The 20,110-nt window shown below is 29.8% G+C and overlaps 2 protein-coding genes across 6 annotated transcripts in view; both read right to left on the bottom strand.

Annotated features, from left to right (window-relative positions):
• The window catches only part of Fas1 (fasciclin 1 Fas1 domain-containing), a 264,552-nt gene that overhangs the window by 68,802 nt on the left and 175,640 nt on the right, over nucleotides 1–20,110 (bottom strand). The gene's annotated exons all lie outside the window — the stretch shown is intronic.
• On the bottom strand, nucleotides 10,785–11,920 carry LOC141537754 (uncharacterized). Its single transcript, XM_074258918.1, has 4 exons — nucleotides 11,758–11,920; nucleotides 11,528–11,676; nucleotides 11,329–11,452; nucleotides 10,785–11,002 (listed from the first exon to the last, which is right to left on the bottom strand). Exons 1-4 carry the CDS (start codon nucleotides 11,852–11,854, stop codon nucleotides 10,950–10,952), a joined length of 423 nt encoding a protein of 140 aa, XP_074115019.1. The 5' UTR covers nucleotides 11,855–11,920; the 3' UTR covers nucleotides 10,785–10,949.

Genomic DNA, 20,110 nt, shown 5'->3' with positions numbered 1-20,110 from the left:
TTTCATCTATGGTCGATAAGGCAGGGATTGATGGTAATTTTCAATTTTAACCATTATCTTTCGCCGATTTATCTTATATTCCAGTATTAGGAAATTTTCGAATACCAAAGAAAATTTTCAATTCAACAAAACAAATAAATAGTTTAAAAAAAGTACAAAAGCACACTTTTATAAATAAACCAAAGTAAAATGCAAAAATTAAATAATATTTTAAAAAATCTAAAAAACACGCTTTTTATAGAAAACCGAACTAAAAAATAGAAAATAAATTTTGATAAATTTAAATTAAGAATAGTGTTAAAAATTTTGATAAATATAAATTAAGTATTTAAAAGAAAGCGTGGGGTGCTTTTTAAAATTTTATCCAAATGATAATCCTATTCATATCTATCAATAAAATATTTATAACTATTGACACCATACATCCCTAGCTTTTTTTAAAATGAAATATATTTTATTCTTATTTACATTATAATTAATTTATATTTATCAAAATTTATTTTCTATTTTTTAGTTCGCTTTTCTATCAAAAGCGTGTTTTTTAGTTTTTTTAAACTATTCTTTTTATAAGAAAAATAATCTACAGTGTATAATTGTAACTACATATAATCTGATATTTGTAAACAAAAATTTTTATACATAAAAAAATCTATTTAATTTTATAATCAGGATTCTTATCTTGAATCAGTTTTACCGGCCTAAAAAAAATAAATAGTTGCACGGAAAAAAGTAAGCTGTGAAATTCACTCAGATTCCAGTTAATTTTTATAGTTTCAAACAGTAAAGCGGACATCGGGGAGCAAAAATTTAAATATTACAGAACTTAACGTAGAAAGTGTAAAAGTCACAATAAATAATTTAATATTGAAATTCTCAGTCGAAGAATTGAAAACTCTGATATAGATTTTTTTCGATCTCTATCCGAGAGATAATTTTTTTTTAATTAAGAGATGTAAATATTTCAAAAGGAGACTGAAATTGTGAAGAAAAATATTCACTTTTTTTTTTTAGTATTAACTTTGCAAATATTTAAAAATTAGTCAATTGTAAAAATTTTCCTATACCTGTCTGCAGTTTCCAATATTTTTTAGTAAGTTTCCACTCTAGAGCTTTGGAATAACTAAAAAAAAATCCGTTCATAATTCAATCGATCAAAAACTATTTAAAAATCAGAACAAGCGACGGCTTTTACCGGGTGGAATCTATAATCAATGATAACAGACATAAAGGGAAGAATCTCGATTCGTACGAACATATATATACCTATAGTAAGCGGGGAATATTCAACATTCAGAGTATCTTGAAGCGCGAATTCTCCATATGATTTCCGCGAATCTAGAATTCGATTCTCGACCATCTGATGCTGATTTACCTCGTCCTCATTCTTGTTCATTCTCATCCTCCTTTCTATTTTTATTATCAATTTCTAAAAATCCTTTATCAATTCGCTATTACATCACGATATTTATTTTTAAACCTCACATTTCTATAACCTATAACTCAAACATCCATTTAAATTTTATTATTTTTTTTTCTGCAAAAATAAATATACATTGAGTGTATGTTTAATTTAGTTTATTGAATTGTAATTAAAGTTAGTGTAACATGATCTTTAATCGCGGTGAAATATCTGTCGATAATTTCCGAGCGTATTAGTAGAGATATCACCGTATTATGTACTATTTGAATTTAATTTGGGTTAATTAAGTTGATCAATTTGAATACCACTCTAAAAATAATTGAAAAAAAAAAAAAAAAAAAAAAAAAATCTCGAAAAAAAATTCAAAATTCTTCATCCAATAAATTTGTTTAATCTTACCAAGAAACACCAAAAAATTATCGAATGAAATAAAATAATTTATTAAAATTCAATAATTTTAAAAAGTTTGGAAAATCCAATAGTGCACGCCTCATAATCTCATTTTTCACAATAAAATTGATTAAAATAAAATATAAAAAGCAAAATAATAAGAAACAGAAAACTCTGCTAGGTATGATTTAGCGGCGCCATAATTCCAAAGTAAGAAAAAAAATACTACAATAAAAAAAATATATAATGGCGCCATCACTCTAAGGTGAGGAAAAAATATACTAAAAAATAAATGTATATATAGATATACAAATACACAGTCGTATTTTAGTTTTTTAGAAATTATAATTAAACGACAGTACTTAGAACGCTAATATTAACTAGGAATCAGCCCAAGGTATAACTTTATATAATAAGAAAAAAAAGTATTCTGGTACGATAAATTTTTCGACCAATTTCTCTGCCACATATATGGATCCATAAACACAGACTGACGGACGTCCAAGAATGATTGATTTTAATGTTATTATTTACCATGTTAAACAAAATAATTGTTCATAAAAAATACCATTTGTGCTTGATAGATTATTTAACTCGATTTTAGTGCACTCATATTATCCTGTAAGTGTTATATTAGTGAGAAAAAAGTCATTCATGTTTCGAAAGACTGGGTTTTTTGACATGTCGAGAGTAGAGCACTGTCTCCGCTCCGCTAATGAGGCGTGCAGTTATTGATGAAATAAATACACTAGTCACAACAATTGAAGGATATAAGAAAAAAAAAATTCTTAACTTTTGGGTGATTTTCAACAAGCTGTAATTCCGAGGAAAATGATCGTACGGCAAAAAAAAATTGTAGCCTCAAATGTCTAGTTTTCAAATATGGATATTAGTGAGAGCAATGTTAAGATACATCGTTTCTGATATAGTTTGTTCACATGTGATTTTTTTAATTATTGTTGTTGGTACCAGTACACAGAAAAAAAAAATTTACTTGAATCAAGTAACTAATTTTGAAGAATTTTATCTTCTTAATTTAAGTAGAAAAATTCTTAAACTTAGAAATTTTTATTGGTTTAAATATATTTTACTTAATTTAAGAATTTTTCGTCTTGATTCAAGACGACGAAACTGTTCAAAATTATTTTCTTGATTTAAGAATTTTTCTCTTGATTCAAATTTTGTTTTTTATGTAGATAATTAGTAAAGATGCTATGGCTAATTATATTAGCAAAAATACAAGTGAAAATAGCGAAAATACGAAAATTTATATGGTTAAAACAAGTAAAATAATATCTTACTTAAAAAGTCGCGCCATACTTGGAACAAGTCGGTAATATCTTGAACCAATGTTACCGTCTATCTTAATCCAAGAGAAAGAAATTTTGGGCGAGGTTGTATATATCTTATTTTAAAACAACCAAGTTTCTTGATTCGAGAATCAATTTTTTTTAGAGAAATTCTTAAGTTAAGAGAATTGAATTACTCAAAACGAGAATGACATTTTGAAGAAAAAGTTTTTCATGAATCAACTAATTTTTTTCATCAGTGTAAATCCCTGAAAAATTTAAAGCGCTGCAACTTTTTTTTATTTTTAATTTTCGCAAAAATCACCCTTATGAGCAATTTTCCAATTTTTATTCATGTATCTATTATTTATAAAAAATCACAATCTCTTAAATTAAGAATAAAATTGACTAAATCTTAATTTTTCGCAAATATTTGTGCTGATTTTTTTGCGATGAAATCGGATATATTTTAATCCAATCTTAACTTCCTCAATAAATTTATAATGAAACTGTTAATTGCTCTCTGTACTAAAGTTGAAAAGTTTCAAGTTTCCAAGTATTTAAACTCTTCTACGACAACTTGTAAGAGAATTCGATAATGAATAATGTATTAAGTATAAACCAGATCAAGTGGAATGAATTAATCATTGTTTTTTTTTATTTTCGCCATTAGTCACTTCTACAAATTTAGAAATTGCACGCCTCATAAGCGAAGCGAACACAAAATTTTTATGACACTGAAGTTGACAGATATAAAATTTTTTTTAGATATTTATAGCAATTACATTATTATAAAAAAATTTAATTAAAAAGTTTCACATGTAAAAATTAATAAAAATTATAAGTGAAAATTTTTAGAAGTATTTTTTTATTATAATTGATTTATTAAAAAAATTTTTTAAATTAACAGCTGACTGCTGACTTAAGTATTATAAATTTTTTATTACTCATGCGGGGAAAGTGCCATCTTCGCGCTTGCTTTTAGATTCGAAAAGATGCTAATTGCCCACTCACAATTACCACACGAATTTTGAGTAGATTTAATGTCAGTTTGAGTGCGACAAGTAAACTTCTCGCACTCAAATTTCCATTGGCGCACGCAAATTGACGAAAAACTTAAAAATTAAAATAAATAACAAAAAAAAAGACAGTTGAAGTGTCAATATCAAAGTGAGGTTGGCATTTACATACAAATAATTTATACTTGCGTTTTATTAAATTTAAATAAAAAAGTAAAATAAAGAAAGAGTAATAATCCCGACTGGATTCCGGAAACTGATGAAAGTGATAATGAGTATAAAGATGAATCTATATCGCCTGATATTTTTAAAACAACAACACCAACAACAACAGCAAATAATGAATTGCTACCTCCTGAAATTCTTAAAAGAGCAAATGAGGTGATTAACAATCTTACTCCTGCAACATCACGGCTCAAGTATGAATCGGCATACAAACAATTTATGCAGTGGCGAGCAGCACAACGGATTACAAGCTTCTCTGAAGAGGTGTTTTTGACTTATTTTAGTGAGCTTTCCGAGACTCTTATGCCGTCAACTTTATGGGCGAAATATTCAATGTTGCGAAGCATGGTTGACATCAAGCATAACTTCAATATTCATGATTACTCAAGACTAATCGCTTTTTTAAAGCAGAATGGTAAAGGTTTTAAGAGTAAGAAAGCCCAAACATTAAGTGCTGAACAAGTAAACCAATTCCTACGTGAAGCTCCAGATAACGAATTCTTGGCTACAAAGGTTATTAAATTATCAATTAAATATTTTAATTATAATCTATGTATTAATTTTAATTGGAATTTTTGAAGTTATACTTCTTTTGGCGCGTTGGAGAAAATTGATGAGGGTGAATTTTTACGATGCGCGCGCACACTGACTCCCAAATTTAACTGTATGAAATTAGTTCTAGGTGGCATGAAAGTCGATAGCTATATTCAAGTTGTATATTCTAGTATTTTTGTACTTAGAAGTTCTAAGTTAGAATAGGGATGCACGATTCCAAAAGAAAAATCGATCTCGAGAATCGCGATAAATTTTATCGAAAGAATTGATCCTTGATAAAATCGAGTGTGAAAGAATCGATCCACTGATAATCGATCGTTTGAATGAAGGCGTAATTTTCAAGTTTAAAGAATTCCATATCATTATAATGAACTAATTTAAAAATTAATATGGCATATACTAATGCATTTTCAATTATTAAAATAGACATTTCTTCTAGATTGAAAATAATATTTTATTGCACTTAATAACAGTGAATTATAATTTTTTTACTAAATGCTTTCTAATATTTAAATGAGTTAATTAATTAATAATTAAATTGATTTAATTAAATATTAATACTGCTATTAAATATTAATCAAATAAAAAGTATTATTAGTTAAATGTATATTTTAATAAAAAAATAAATATTTTTTTCTAGTTTCAAAAAGAATAATAAAATTATTAAAAAAAAGTAAAATTAAGTTTTTCTTATTAGAAATACCATTCCGCTGTTGGTAGGGATTTAAGGAACAATATTTGCTGTAAATGGTCAGCACTTAATCGATTTCTGATAGTATTTCCAATATGACTAGCAATAGAAAAAAGTCTTTCACACGGGACAGAAGTTGCAGGAATCGTGAGGTGTTCTAAGGCTATCGATGATAAAACTGGTGCAGATTTTTTTTTCTCGGTTCAAAACTCAATTGCGTTTTCATCTTCTTGAAAAGGACTATCGATAAATTTTTTTTTCTAATACGATTATAAAAATTTTCAATGACACAGAATTTATTAGATATTTCACCATATTTGTATTTTATTTATATAGTAAATGAGTTAAAAAATTACACTTGTTAATTTGAATAATTTCTATAAGTGGGATTTTTTCTCATTTTAACTGCTACAATTAATTTGTTATAATATTTAAAAAAAATTTTATCTCAATTTTAGAATCAAGTTTTTAAATTACTTAAAAAATACTTTCTTTCAAATACTCTCGAATAATCGTTTGATTACTATCAAGGACGATATCTTAAATTTCATTAGCCAAAGAAAAGGATTGACAGTGTATACTTTCAACTGTCAAAGTTTACGCGCTCACTCCATTGACTTAAATGATTCAGTTATACAAAAATCACAGATTTTGATGTTAAATGAAACTTGGCTGGATGACACTGAATCAGTTAGCATACCACATTTTAATTGCATCGTTCAATATAAACGATCAAATCATCGAGCTGGAGGAGTTGCTATTTATCACAATGCAAACAAATATTATTACTCCTTGCATTGATATGACAGTCAGACAGTCCGAATTTGTAAGTTCATCAAAGTCGACCGTAGGTGAATTTTGTGTAGCGGAGTGTGTAATGGAAGATGGTCATAAAATTATTTTAGTTGCAATTTATATTTCTCCAAATCAAAAAATTGAAGACATTATTTATTTTTTGAAAAGAACATTATTTCCATTCACAACAATTGGAGCATCTTATATGGGTAAAAATGAGGATAAGTTACCTATGATTTTGAGTGGAGACTTTAATATAAACTTTAATTCAAAGACTTCTGAGCCACTGATAAAATTTTTTAATGACGATTTAAATCTATCAATTAATAATGACACTTCAGTTTCAACAACACGGCATGGCACCACTATTGATGGTGTATTTACAAGGTACTTATCTACAGTTCCAACAAGACTATTTATAACATATTTTAGCTACCACAAACCTCTTGTTACTCACGTCCCTATTCAGTCACTACGAGAAGAATCTACAAGTATAAAATAGTTTATTTAAAATGTTTATAAATATATTTAATTCATAGTCATAATGATTGTATATTTTTACTATGTAGTCATATTTTCACGTAAATAAAACGTTTTTCATTTAAATGTAATCTTTTTAATTAATTTTAGTATAATATTTATCGTTAATCACCACTGAATTTTAGTTATTTTTTTTCTATACGCCAAAGAAGTATAACTTCTAACGCCTGTACATGAAGACACACACTCTTTTTTTTATTAACAGGTTGCTCTAATTTTTGGAGTGCAAGGTGCATGTAGGCGGAAAGAATTATGTGACGTACTGGTGGATCATATAGAAGATAAAGGCGACATACTCTGGGTACAGATACCGGATACTAAAACTGGCAGACCTCGATCATTTGTAGTAACGAACGAACTTTACACCATTTACAAGAAATATGCCAAATTACGGCCTACGAAATTAGCAACGAAAAGATTTTTCATTGGTTATCGGAATGGTCAATGTACGACACAAAACATCGGCATCAATACCTTTGGTAGCATGCCACAAAAAGTAGATAAGTTCTTGAAGTTAGCAAATCCAGAAACATATACCGGACATTCCTTTCGAAGAACTTCGACTACGTTGTTAGCTGATTCTGGTGCCGATCTTTTGACTATCAAAAGACACGGAGGGTGGAAATCGAGTGCCGTTGCGGAAGGCTACATTGAGAATTCTGTGGGCAACAAAAAAAGAATTGGTCAACGAATCGCCAGTACTATCACTTCTAGACCGTCTACTTCAAAAGATCCAGAGCCAGAAATTGGTTTTATTAATGAGTCAGCAAGAGAAGTATCGATTGATGTTGGAGTAAAAAACAACAAGGATTTAAATTTCGACATTTTAAATACGGCCTCATCAACAAACTCGAAGAATTTAAATATTACGTTCTCAAATTGTTCAAACTTAACAATTTATTTAAATGGTAGTAAAACTACTTAAATAATTTAGTTAACTTCGTACTTGATCGTTTTCAATTTGTGTTAATGTGTTTTTTTTTAATGATAAAAATAAATTTTTCAAATTTTTCAGTTTTTCTTGAGGGTGGGGGGGCTCCGCCCCCCCAACCCCCAGCCGGGGTTCTGCCCCGGACCCCTCCGGAGCTTCGCCCCAGGACTCCATATCCCCGCATTCGTAAAAAAAAATAGTATGTGCAACTCGTGCGAAGCTGTCAATTGCCCACTCGAGCGAATGAGCGCACTCGCTTCGCTCGTGCGTTCAACTTCGCTCTCGTGGGCAATTGACAACTTTTCGCACTAGTTGCACAATATACTATTTTACTGTGTAAAAGAAATCTTATTGCATGCCTTAAGCGCGAGGCGCACAGGTATGCTCTACTCTCGCCTGAAAATCATGATTTCGATTAAAACGTAATTTTCATAATTTGAACATAAAAAATTATGTATGAAAAGAATATTGAAAAAAATAACAATAACTATAGAACACGTTATAAAAATGTTTTTATCGATTAAACAAGATTTCTCAGGAAAAACTCGTTTTTCTGACGAATTAAATGAATAAGAACGTGGTATTCACAAGAGCGCTGGGCTTGACAACACCACAACTTTGTCAAAATTCATTTTCACGATTCAATTTTTTTTTTTTGTTTTACTCCTTAGAAAACTTGCCAAAACCCTTGTGAAAATTGCGTGTCAAAATAATTCTGTTTCAATACAGTTAATTTTTTTCGACTGTCAGTTCGGTGAATTTTTCGGCGATTTCGGCAGCCATATGTATTATTTTTCATAAAATAGGATTGAAAAAAGTTTGGAAAATCCAATAGTGCACGCCTCATAATCTCATTTTTCACAATAAAATTGATTAAAATAAAATATAAAAAGCAAAATAATAAGAAACAGAAAACTCTGCTAGGTATGATTTAGCGGCGCCATAATTCCAAAGTAAGAAAAAAAATACTACAATAAAAAAAATATATAATGGCGCCATCACTCTAAGGTGAGGAAAAAATATACTAAAAAATAAATGTATATATAGATATACAAATACACAGTCGTATTTTAGTTTTTTAGAAATTATAATTAAACGACAGTACTTAGAACGCTAATATTAACTAGGAATCAGCCCAAGGTATAACTTTATATAATAAGAAAAAAAATATTCTGGTACGATAAATTTTTCGACCAATTTCTCTGCCACATATATGGATCCATAAACACAGACTGACGGACGTCCAAGAATGATTGATTTTAATGTTATTATTTACCATGTTAAACAAAATAATTGTTCATAAAAAATACCATTTGTGCTTGATAGATTATTTAATTCGATTTTAGTGCACTCATATTATCCTGTAAGTGTTATATTAGTGAGAAAAAAGTCATTCATGTTTCGAAAGACTGGGTTTTTTGACATGTCGAGAGTAGAGCACTGCCTCCGCTCCGCTAATGAGGCGTGCAATAACTGTAAACAAGCAGAAAGTATCCATACATGATGATATAATTACTAACTGTTTTATCATCTGTCGAAATTTTTTTTTAACTCGACCTACAGAGGAGTACCACCACTCGCGCGAAAATTCAAACAAAAAAAAAACGAAGTCTTTATGAAAAGTTTAATAAATCGTAATGTAAACATTCAATCTAAATAATTTGTGTATGACATGAGCGCTTAAGGCATGCTCATTTGGATTTTCCAAACTTTTTTTTTTAATATTTTTGAAAAATTATAACAAAGTTATGGAATAAGACATTCGTCTAAAAATATTTTTATTTGAAATAAAATAGCGTAGCGCACTCGGATAAAATGTAATAAAATATTTTTCCTCGATGTTATTACCCGAAAAACCTCAGATGTTGCTTTTATGAAAAAAACGAGTCGTAAAAAATCAGTGACTTATAGATTGAATTTAAAAAATTGAATTTTCCTTCCGCTCCGTACACATTTGTATGTGCGTAAAAAAAATAGAAGGTAGGGTGTAAGGTTCGTTTTTAATTTGCAAGTTTCAGGTGGCTCTAAGACGACCACTCGAGGTACTGAGATTGATTTCCACATCTTGTGTGTCATGTCATCGCAAAAGGACACTCGGCTTAAGAGACATCACAGACAAAAGCAAAAAAGTATATTAGAGAAAAAAAAACGAGATGAAGATTGAAATCCTTCACCCTTGGGAAATGTAGGAAACGTCTCGTCTTTTCCAGTTTCTTGATCGAGCCGGACATTCGGAGCTGGGAATTCCTTTAATCTAAGCCGTACCTTTGTCTTTTATTTTGGGTTTTTTCTGATTTTCCTCTGCATCCTCAAGTGACTTGTATTAAGTAATAATGTCTCAAAATGACTCTTCTAGAAGTTTAATATCCTTTTTTATTTAAAAAGTGTCAAATGTTAAAATGATTTCAGAATTTTTTTTTTTATTTTCAACTCTTCCGATACTCAATAAAATTCATAATTGATAAATGACCTTGTATCTTGTGAAATATTGACTTTTTTTAAGATATAAGCTCATCCTAATGTTACACTCATCGAGACCTTTCATTTGAGTACCCACATCAATTTTTCATATATTTTATATACTTATATATATTATATACTAGCAAACCCGGCCCGCTTCGCCGGGCTAAATCTTAGTTTATTAAATAAAGTACATATTTCAATACATTGTAATTGATTAATTCTATTTATCGCAATATGTCAACCATCATTCATTTTCGAGTTCATTTTCTTCAAGTTTTCTCTCTAGCTGATTTGATATATTGGTCCTGCTGACGCCATTTCTTTTTAATTATAAATAATTCTACAATTAACTAATTAATCTTAATTATAAAAATATATTTTATGATTAATAATCACAAATCAATAATTCTTTTTAATATTTTCTTTATTATTAACAAAAAATATTAATGATTTCCGAATTTATCAATACGATTATTTGATTATTTATATTTTAAAATTCTGATGTTTTTCTATTTATTAATTTATTGTTATTGTGGTTACTAAACTAAAGTATTAAGGTAATTATTTATTACGAAGTATAGTAACTAAGGTAATTGTTTTAAGTTGATAACTTAACACAATTAATTTAAAATTAAATAATATCGGATTCCATGTCCTTCAGATCTTTTCGGCTTATCTCCAAGTCTAATATAAAAAAAAATACATCATTAATAAATATTAGATGTTAAGCTAAGTAATTATTGCATTGTAATTTAACATATATATATATATATATATATATATATATATATATATATATATATATATATATATATATATATATATATATATATATATATAGTTATAAATATGGAGTTTATTTCAATCATTTCAACTATTTTTATTATTGAATTATTTGTTAAAATTAAAAAATAACAGATTAACTATTAATTATTTTTTAATAATCAATATCAAATCGATGTTAATTAATTCCATATTTATGACGGTATATTAATTTTAAAAAAATATACTTTTCGCTCTCCAAAGTTCCTGCATCTCTTTTTGCTTTTGTAATCTCTGCTCTCTTTTTTCTATTTCAGATCTAATTTTTTTAAAAAACATCAATGTATTTTGAAGCGATTCACGAAATGATGTCTAGAAAAATGAACAAAGTTTTATAAACAGAAAACTTATAAATTTTCTAGAATTAATAAATTGGAAATTTTTTACCTGCCTCACTTGTCGAAATGTATTTAATTTGTCATCTGAAACTATAGTCGACGTTCCGATTGACTCTCGACATAAGTTATTGGTAACATAAAATTTTGTACTGGTTGTACAGGATATTGCAATAGTAGTCTCTGTTTCGTCAACGTAATCTTAGAAAATAATTTTTTTTATTTCAAACGCACTTCATTGATTAAAAAACTAAAAGTTATCATTTTTGCTTTAGTACTCACCGATTACTTGATTGGTAATTGTATATGACCAATTATTTTCACCAAACGCATTGTCAGCATAACTGCACAAATTTTCCAGATTTAATAGCTTGGACATGGTAATTATTAATGATATTATCACTCGCGTTTAGATGTAATTAATGTTTTAAAAGATAAAATTTAATTAAAAAAAAAAAAAATTAGGGATTTTTCATAAAATAAACTTCTTTCTAAAAATATAAGATAAAATTAAATTTATATTTAAAAAAAAATGAATTAAAATAAAACGATAATTGTAAATAAGAAATGTGAATAATAAATGATTAAATGTAGATTAAAATTGTAGCTATATTTAATTAAAAATCGATTAAAATAATTTCTTAGCTTGAAATGACAGCTTAATTTATGTTATGTTTATTTATAAATAATAAAGACAAAAACAGGTTATATTGATAAAAAAAAATCTATTTCAGTCTCATACTCTATATTTAATAGAAGTGTGAAGTTGTTTACTCAAAACCTATTATGTCATTATTACTTTATAAAACTATTTGCACTGTAACTTATAAGTAATCTTACGTAAATTTGTATTGTTTATCGAAATTATTACTTACGAATAACTATTAATTAAATTTTATTCAATTAATTATTTAAATGTGTATATATATATATATAGATTATTTATTTATTATTCATAATTAACAATTCATCTCAAGGCCAGCGGATAGACAATATTTTTTGTTTTCTTATTTGGCGTATAAATGTACAAAAATTTTGGATTTCCTAATCTTGAGCAAGCAACATAAAGCTGGCCATGTGAAAAACATGCACTTGATAAATTTAATCCCGTAACTTGTAGCGACTGACCTTGAGCTTTGTTAATCGTCATCGCAAAAGCAAGGCGAATCGGAAACTGTAATCGTTTAAATGTGAATGGTAAATCGCTAGGAATAATAGGAATACGTGGAATCAGAACATCTTCTCCTTTATATTTTCCGACTATTATTGTAGCTTCAATCACATTAGGCATAAGTTTTTTAATGGAAAGTCTAGTTCCGTTACATAATTTTGGCGTATTTAAATTTCTAAGAAGTAGTATTGGAGATCCAATTTTCAACGTCAACTTGTGTGAAGGCATTCCAGGTGGCTCTAAAGAGTTAAGAAATTCGACTGGATAGTTTATAGCATCATTTTCTTCTGTAACTGTGTCAATAGATTTATATTCCGTAAAAGTTCCAGGAATCTTTAATTGTATCCTATCATTTATTTTATTTACATCATCATTCTTAGGAGCTAGGATAGCACGCTCACAAAGCCAATCATGATTCTTAAAGTTGCTGGCGATGTTAGGAAGAACTTTATTGTCAAGATCTTCTATTGATGACTGAAGTTGACAGAAATTCTGTGGGAATGATATTTCCTGTGTTGAAGGATCAACTGGAATTTTACCATCGCCCATATCTAAAAGTTGCTGAGCAAATGTTTTTGCAGAATCATCTTTAAGTAAATGCACACGCATATTAGTCGATAGTGTAATTTTTTTGACGTATTTCCAAAGATACGAATACTTAAGGCATGCATTCAGCTCATCTGCTGGTGTTGATCGCTGAATCACCGGTAAAGTTTGACGGAAATCACCAGCAAGTAGTATCACAGCTCCACCCATTATTCGTTGATCGTTTCGGAAATCTCATAGAGTCCGATCAAGTGCTTCGAGCCCTTTTTTATGAGACATAGTGCATTCATCCCAAATAATGAGTTGACATTTCTTTAATACAGTTGCCATTCCAGATGATTTTCCAATGTTACAAACAGGGCTTTCAGCTACATTTAAATTTAGTGGTAACTTAAAAGCTGAATGTGCTGTGCGTCCTCCATCGAGTAATGTAGCTGCGATCCCCGATGATGCTACACCCACAGCAATTTCATGTTTTCTTCGAACTTCTGCTAGTATCAAATTAAGCAGAAATGTTTTTCCGGTACCTCCTGGTGCATCAAGAAAAAGAAGTCCACCATTTCCTTTCTGTATATACTCCATAACCAAGTTAAACGCTAGTCTTTGATCATTTGTTAAGAGTTTTTGTGAGTTTCAACATAGTTTTGCAAAACTTCGAGGTCATATTGCTTTTCTCTTAATACATCTCTATCAACAACATCAGTTCTATTACGTTCCGGTGAGAATAGGCCCAGTTGATTAAGATTTTTATTATTAATTAATATACATATATCTTCAAGCAATATTAATGATTTATTAAAAATGTTTTCTGAGTACTGTACATCCAGGTTAGGATTGTCTTGACGTTCTCGCAGCAATATGTCTTCGCTCATACTCTCTTTATGTTTTTCCCATAAATATTTTGGATCAGAAGGTACACAGGTTGTTAAAATTATAGCAAATAGAGCTCTGATTTGGTGAGGATGACGTGTTTCAGATGCTTCGGTCAATGTGTTGTTCCAATGTTCATCATGCTCGAGCATACCAAGTTTAAAGCACGCTTCTCTATAAGTTTGACACTCTTGGCCATCGATGGTTTTGATTGCTTTAAATGATGTTGGACCTTTAATCACGTGAAGCAGCATTCGTAAATAATAGCATTCACTATTATTAGGATGCACAGTGTATACTCTTCCCAGAGCACCAGTAGAAAATATGCCAGCTACCGAAGGATGTTTTGTACCTCGTTTTCTTCTGCAAAATTGTTTTTAGATTGATTCCAAGTATAATATTGTGGAACTTCATTATATAATAATGTTTTTGCGAACTCATCTGTTGTACATAACTGGAAAAAAGCTGTTAATGTTGTATTTGGTGGATCCATAGCTTTCTGAAAAGCATTTTCTTCCGTGAAATAAATTCGTTGACCGTTCTCTAAATGGACACTAAGATGAGTAACAGTAGGAAATCTTTCATGAATATCAAAACCTAAAATTCGCCATACAGCTTCGTTACTGCTTATATAACGTCCCATTTGAAACTGATCGACTTCATTAATAGGCACGCTTGAATTCTCGAGTCCGAAAACTGCCATATCGCTGCTTTTATTTACATATTTACATATATATTTGATAGATTTTACGGAATTACAGACCTCTACATTGATATGCGCATTGAATGATTTCGAAAATATTGGAGTATAAGGCACAATCCATTTGTTATCAATTTTGACAGGTACATTTTTAACATTGATAGTTGTTGTGTGTCCTCCATCAACTGGCATTCGTCGTCTATACAGCGGATAACCATCACCTCCAGTTTGTGTTTCTTTCAAGAACTGACGGGGTAACCTTTGGTGCATTTTCCATCTTTCATACAGGGTGAGTCTGGATTATATGATCCACATGGTCCATGAATCATATTTTTTTTTATAATTTCAAACAATTCTGGATCTTCTTTTTGGTCGGGTAGCTCAGCACTAATAATATTGTCAATTTGAGAAGGAACAATTTTTTCAACCAACCAAATTAAGATATGAGCATTAGGGTGGGTCAAAAAAATCGAATAATTTATTTTTGATTTTATACTCTGAAAAATAGGTTCGTAGACACCTAAAAAGAATTCTCTCCAAGTATAAGCTCTTAATTATAACGGGAAGGTCCTCCGCTTTGCGGGTTTCTATTTTTTTCGAATAATCAGATAAAAAAATTTATATCTCGCTTCCAACTGCTTGGAAAAATATTCCGTGGCATAGATTTTGTGAGAAATTGAATGCTTTACAAAAAAGGTCTCTTATGACTTTTTCAAAAACTCAACCGATTAAAAGATATTCATAGTTGAAGTTTGGCTATTTTAAGGAAAATATTCGTTTTTATTATGAATTTTATAAGTCGATGAAAAAAATTATTTCGGATTGCGGAACTCATGATTTTGTAGGAAATTTACTGCTCTACAAAAATGGTCTCTTATGATTTTTGATTAAGTGAAGCCGTTACGAGATATTCATCGTCAAACATTAACGAATATCAATATTTCCAGTTTTTGATCAATAATTCGATAAATTTTAATTTAAACTATGAGTTTCAGGAAAATTTACATAAATTTGAGTTTCGATCGATAAAGAAATGTTATAATAAGTTAGATAAAGAATTATTGGAATTATCATTGATTTTCCTTGGAGAAATGCCTCAAGAAAAGATTTCTTTCAAACGTCCTGGTGCTGTTCATCATGCTAGATGGATGGCTAAGGCCATTTATAGTTTGAAAATGTATCTATTCAGAGATGAATTCAAACTCTCTCAGAAAGAATTGCATGGTCTTCGTCATTTCTGTATTTTTATAGTCACATTGTATTTAAAAGCTTGGTTTTCATCAACTTCTGCAACAACTGCTGCTTATCATGACTTGCAGTTTATGAAAAATTTATTGGAGTACAAACATATCAATCCTTTGATTTCTTCAGCTACGTGTGAAAAAATGATTTCGCACTTATGGTATTTGAGCGATGAACTTGCCATTTTATCACTGTTTGACGATGGCGTTCCATTAGAAGTAAAAAAACGTATTGTTGAAGCTGTTAATACTCGTGAAGGTACAGATTCTAAAGCTAAAAGATTTGTAATTGCTAAAAAGATTTGAATTCATTGGCGCAGAGAACTCTGAGTGACTTTGTGTCTAAAAAGTCATTAAATCTTTTCAAAATCTTCGATCTACCGTATGACTTTCTTGATGTCGATGTTGAATTATGGCCTACTAATGAGAGTTATCTCGAAAATAAAGAATACTTTCAACAACTAAAAGTTGTCAATGATTCAGCAGAGCGAGCTGTTGCATTAGTCAGTGAATATAATCAATGCTTGACAAAAATGAAGAACAATTCCAGTACTTATTACAAGTTGTCAAAGAACATCAAAAAACATTCCCAAATTGTAATAAAAGAAATTATTTATAGTAATAGCGTACTGTTATGTTAAAAATATAGACAATTATATTGCAATTGATAATTCAATAAAAAATTTATCTATAAAAAAGTTAAATACTGGTTGTTTCTCACTTGATTCAATACTTTTCATATTAAATTTGACAAAGAAATATGTCATTCACTTCAAATTAAACTAATCATTGGCTATATGTCGAAAAAAATGCTCTAATTTCTTGTTTTAATGCAATCAAACAAGCTCAAGACTGAAAACAATATTAAAAAATTGTTTATAACATTTCTTTATCGATCGAAACTCAAATTTATGTAAATTTTCCTGAAACTCATAGTTTAAATTAAAATTTATCGAATTATTGATCAAAAACTGGAAATATTGATATTCGTTAATGTTTGACGATGAATATCTCGTAACGGCTTCACTTAATCAAAAAATCATAAGAGACCATTTTTGTAGAGCAGTAAATTTCCTACAAAATCATGAGTTCCGCAATCCGAAATAATTTTTTTCATCGACTTATAAAATTCATAATAAAAACGAATATTTTCCTTAAAATAGCCAAACTTCAACTATGAATATCTTTTAATCGGTTGAGTTTTTGAAAAAGTCATAAGAGACCTTTTTGTAAAGCATTCAATTTCTCACAAAATCTATGCCACGGAATATTTTTCCAAGCAGTTGGAAGCGAGATATAAATTTTTTTATCTGATTATTCGAAAAAAATAGAAACCCGCAAAGCGGAGGACCTTCCCGTTATAATTAAGAGCTTATACTTGGAGAGAATTCTTTTTAGGTGTCTACGAACCTATTTTTCAGAGTATAAAGTCAAAAATAAATTATTCGATTTTTTTGACCCACCCTAATGAGCATGCGGTAAACCTCTCTTTTGCCATTCAATGGAATACATCCAACCGAGTTTCTCCGTATATATGCTTCTTGGTGATGAGGCTTATTAAACTTATCAATTTTTGTTTAAAAACTCTTGCTATAAGGTCATGTCGATCCGATGATTGCTGCCCAGGCAGAAGTAAATCTTTAATTTCTTCCCAAGCTGGATTACATGTGAAGGTAATGAAAAGATCTGGACGTCCATATTTTCGAACATACGTCAAAGCATCCTGAGCATATTCCTGCATATGTCTTGGACTTCCAGTATACGTAGATGGAAGTATTACTCTTTGTCCAATATTTGCAGCTTCTTTATCATTCGATATTGTATCTCGCAAATGAATATATTCTTCGGCTCGGAGTTTCGATTGATTGTATCGAATAAAGTTTAGTCGTTCGCTTTCAACCTTAGCGTACATGTCAACAATAAATTGTTGAAACAGTTGACGACACTTAAGAATATGGTTAGATTGATTATCTCTTATCATGATACGATACGCATAAAAATCCATACAACTAACTCTCTTCAATGTCACAGCGCTTGTCGTGGGATTAGTTTGATATAGTTCGAGATGATATCCATCTTCTGCTCGCGGAAACAGAATTGGATATTGAAGGGCGTCATACGATCGGTGTGTTTCAGCAACACGTTGCTTGGTTTGATCTCGCTTAGTGATAACAATATCTCTTTTAGTAATTTCTGTACCAACAATTACAGCTGCGACTTCAGAAGCCATGGGTGCATTAAAGCGTCTTTCATGCTCATTCGAAGGTTTTTATCTGCTCTGATAATGACCCTGAAATCATCTGTTGTCGCACCTTCTAATGCAGATTTAAAATCTCTAATCAAACAATTATTTTCATGAAGCATAATCCGTAATTTAGTAATAATTTCCCGGTTAGTTGTCGTACTGAACATGCATCGTCGGTCAATCTCTTTTCTACGTTATCCATGAAATAAATTTGCAAAAATTGGGGATTTTCTTCAGGTACTGGGAGAAGTGAACCAATTTGATGGTATACTTGTCCTTGCACTTTAAATGTGGGCATAAAATGATTATATTTTACAATATTTGTTGCTCCAAACGATGTCATTTGAAAACAGGAGTTGTATTTTCTAATATGCTGAAGAAAATGTTTAGACTCCTTAGTAGTTCCAGATACGTAGGTAAGAAGAGGTTCTGGTGGTTCAACCAGTATTGGTAAATGAACTTTGCCGTTGGAGCAACACAAACCGGCAGTTTCTTTTTGAAACTTCTTAGCGCGACAATGCGGGCATACTACATTCATTGAACCAATGACCACATCGGGATGGATCTTGTAATCATATTTCTTATCGTAATTAAAAGCTGCTTTATTAAGATCGGTTTTAGTTCTTAACTGATTTTGTCTTAATCTTTGATCATCCAAACGTTGAGCTCGTTCGTCAGGGTTTTCGGCAGCTCTTGATGAAGACGCTCTTGATCGTCGGTCTGTAACTCGAACAACACGTTCACTATCTGTTTCATTAGCTCTCAAAGACGAAGCTCGAAGTCTGTTTGATTCTAATCGTGTTGTTTGTTGTTGCGGTGTTTCTATAGTTCTTTTGGTTGCCTGTTGCTTCGTATTTCTCGTTGATCTTCCGATATTTGATTTTTTCCGTGGCATTGTAAATAATATTATTTGTGTAGCACCTGTTTTATCTATTTACATAAATAATTAATTAGTTAATTCTTTTCTATTTACAATTTAAATTAACTATTTATTATTATTAAAGTCTTGAGTATACTTACTAATGAAGAGTATTATTGAATTTCATTAAATTACACTTACAATTAAAATTACAAATCAATTATTTTAGTACATGATCATGTTATTTTAAAATAATAATTATAAGTTATTTTTTATTTTATTGCTTTATTTTTATTTTCAATAACAAATGATATATTTGAAGTTAGCTGATTTGCTTTTTAAATAAATTATATTTTTTTATTTACAAATGAAGGTTAGTTATTTCTTTTATTTTCTTATTTAATATAAGTTGTAAAATAACTCATTGAATTTAATGAGAAAACATTTTATTACATTCATTGCCGCATATAAAATTTTAAATCAGTTGATCGCTATAGAACTTAATGCATTGAAGCGTTATATGATGGTGATATTTAATAACATGGACATCATATTTACTTTCTCTGCGGTAAAATACATGGTCATGCCAATTTTTATGACAATCGGTTGAACGGGGCGGAAGTCGATACTTGACAGCGCCGCCTGGTGGGGAGTTACATCAATGGACATAGCATGTTCGTTTTCTTCATGGAAAAATACATGGTCATGCCAATTTTTATGACAATCGGTTGAACGGGGCGGAAGTCGATACTTGACAGCGCCGCCTGGCGGCGAGTTCATCAATGGGCATAGCATATAAACCTTCTCCGTGATAAAATACATAAGCATACCAATTTTGATAATGATCGGTCAAATAGTTTCTGAGTTTATCGATGACATATATACAAACATCCTCTTTTATATATATATATAATATAGATATAGATATGTATATATCAAAAATGCATGTGGGTACTCAAATAAAAGCTCTTGGTGAGTGTAACATCAGGACGAGCTTACATAT

This window comes from Cotesia typhae, unplaced genomic scaffold (genome assembly GCF_013202065.1).
Source record: "Cotesia typhae breed Kobodo isofemale line unplaced genomic scaffold, CoteBio_Ctyphae scaffold_91, whole genome shotgun sequence".
NCBI classification, from domain to species: Eukaryota; Metazoa; Arthropoda; class Insecta; order Hymenoptera; family Braconidae; genus Cotesia; species Cotesia typhae.
The sequence above is the reverse complement of the archived record's forward strand: the minus strand, read 5'-3'. Positions and strand labels throughout refer to the sequence as shown.